General features: G+C 52.5%; 1 protein-coding gene across 1 annotated transcript in view; it reads left to right on the top strand.

The window, feature by feature from the left end:
* Positions 1-1,239, top strand: part of EMH_0003180 (importin subunit beta-1, putative) — a gene marked incomplete at both ends in the record, with an annotated part of 7,032 nt that extends 5,793 nt beyond the window's left edge. Inside the window, 4 exons of the mRNA XM_013496294.1 lie at positions 59-100; positions 396-610; positions 865-1,009; positions 1,219-1,239. Of these exons, the coding sequence (XP_013351748.1) occupies positions 59-100; positions 396-610; positions 865-1,009; positions 1,219-1,239 (423 nt within the window). The remainder of the gene's footprint in view (positions 1-58; positions 101-395; positions 611-864; positions 1,010-1,218) is intronic.
* Between the last annotated feature and the right edge of the window lie 812 nt (positions 1,240-2,051).

Genomic DNA, 2,051 nt, shown 5'->3' with positions numbered 1-2,051 from the left:
TCTCGGGGGTGCGAAGTTTGCGCGCTTCGCCCCATGGCTGATTGAGTTGCTGGTACAGGCGGGTGTCACCCCATACGATGCGGGCCCCCCCAACTGGCAAGTAAGTTGTATTCATAACGCGACTATTTCCTGTACTCTAGGTTTATCCACGGCTCATTTTATCCTGAATGCCAACGCCGGGGGCCCTTTGCAGCGCCGTTCATTTTTTCATCTCTTGTGCAGTGCCGCTCATTTGTTTTTGTTTCAGTATCTGTATGCCTTTGTCCCTGTTTCTGTCTTCATGCTTAGTGGGGGAAGGGTGCCGCTTGTCTCCTGAGGTCAGTGATTCGCCAAGTGGTGCATTCCTTCCAATATGAATGTTTTATTGCTGCCTTTGCGTATGCGTGTATGGACAGGTTAATGAGGAGTGGATGTGGTATGTGCACGAGCTGCGGTCAGCTACTCTTGAGGCATTGGCCAGCTGCGTGTACGCCTTAAAAGAGGCGCAGTTGCAGGAAGTGTTGCGCAAAGAAGTCAATGGGATGCTGCAAGTCGTGAAGGCCGTCGCGGAAGCCCCGACTTGGGTCCACGGCTCAGCCCAGATGGTGCAGCAAGCACTGGAGCTTACAGGGTGAGGGACCTGCGGAGCGGGGTGCCATTATTACATCCATGTTCAAGCGATCCTTTCTTTGCCTTTGCCATTCTGGGTCGACCTGACTCGACATCGCCTCCAAGCCACATAGCGGTTGTACCACAACGCACTGGGAAGTGGGGTTTCACAGGAGAACATCATATAGACAGGAACTAGAAGAGCCATTTGCGTCCCCGTATTTCACGTGATGCACGGGCGGACGGCTGGAACTCTTGTCTTGCGCCACTGCACAGGGACCTCCTATCGACATTTGGGCGGACACTGGGGGGCCACTTGCGCTCTGCAAGCTTCGTCGTTCAGCTTCAGAGGGAAGCCGAGCGCCTGGCAACCGAGGAAGGCAATGCAGCTGTTGGAGAGAAAGCTCAGTGGCTCGCTCAGGTACAAATTTGCTGTGAAGCTTTTCCGAATCTTTTCTAGAGGCTCTTTTTGACTTAGACGGGGTTAGCTCAGTACAGCGGGATAAAGGAGATAGCGTTGCGGTCGTACCAAATGGAAAGATTCATGCATTCTTTGCTTAGGTACATTCTGTGCCGTTGCTTTGGGACAATTTCCGGTTTCTTGTGCGTGTTTTGCTTGTTTCTTCGCAGTTGCTGAGTCACTACAGTTAAGTCAATGGAGAAACGGACTGCACAGAGTTGAGCTCTCGACCTTGTATGGGGAAGCATCGGGACAGGTTTCAGCTGCAGCAGAGCAGCAGCAACTGCTGCTGCTTCCGGTTCTGTTTTCATTGCTGCTACAGAGATGGCTTGTCCACGGGCCCCGCGAGTTCGCGGTGTTCTAGCGGACGTCTAACCAACCGCGCGCCAGCAACGGAACCTGTAGAGAGACATCCTGTTCCTTGTTTCTATGCTATTCTTTGATATCAGTCTCTTGAAGGGCTGGGGAGGCAACAAAGATCCATGTGTTCATTGTTGAAGGGAGGAGAAATAGGCGGTTGTATTGGAGCCAGGAGATCCAGGAAACGGCCTCAATGCCCTCTCAGCTTTTCTGGAAAACGTGCTGTGGTTGCTGCTGCTGATTGCTGCTGTGTCTGCTGCTGCCGATGCTTGCTGCTGTTGTTTGAATCTCTTCCTCCCGCTCATCGGCCCTCTTCTGGGCATAGCTGAAGCTAGGCGGCAAGGAGAGGCCCTGCATTGCCACCAAGATGGTGGCATAGCAAACCCAGTTTTTTCTGCTGCTGTTTATGCTGCTGTTAGTGCTGCTGGTGTGATTGCTGCTGTAAAGGGTTCCCCGTTCGGGAGCTGCTTCTCAGTTTTGCTATACATTGGGAAGTGTTCGTACTGGCGCATTTAGAACCTGGGAGGGTTACTAAGTTGAAAGGTCTTTGTAGGATGCTTACCACAGTGTTAGTCCGTGACTGGCTTGCGCCTTCTAGGTAGCCAGCTAGCTGAAGGAGCAAATTGGCAAGTAGCCTTCAGAC

Source organism: Eimeria mitis, genomic scaffold (genome assembly GCF_000499745.2).
Source record: "Eimeria mitis Houghton genomic scaffold, Emh_scaff203, whole genome shotgun sequence".
NCBI classification, from domain to species: Eukaryota; Apicomplexa; class Conoidasida; order Eucoccidiorida; family Eimeriidae; genus Eimeria; species Eimeria mitis.
Note: the sequence above shows the minus strand (reverse complement) of the source record. Positions and strands in the feature narration are given on the sequence as shown.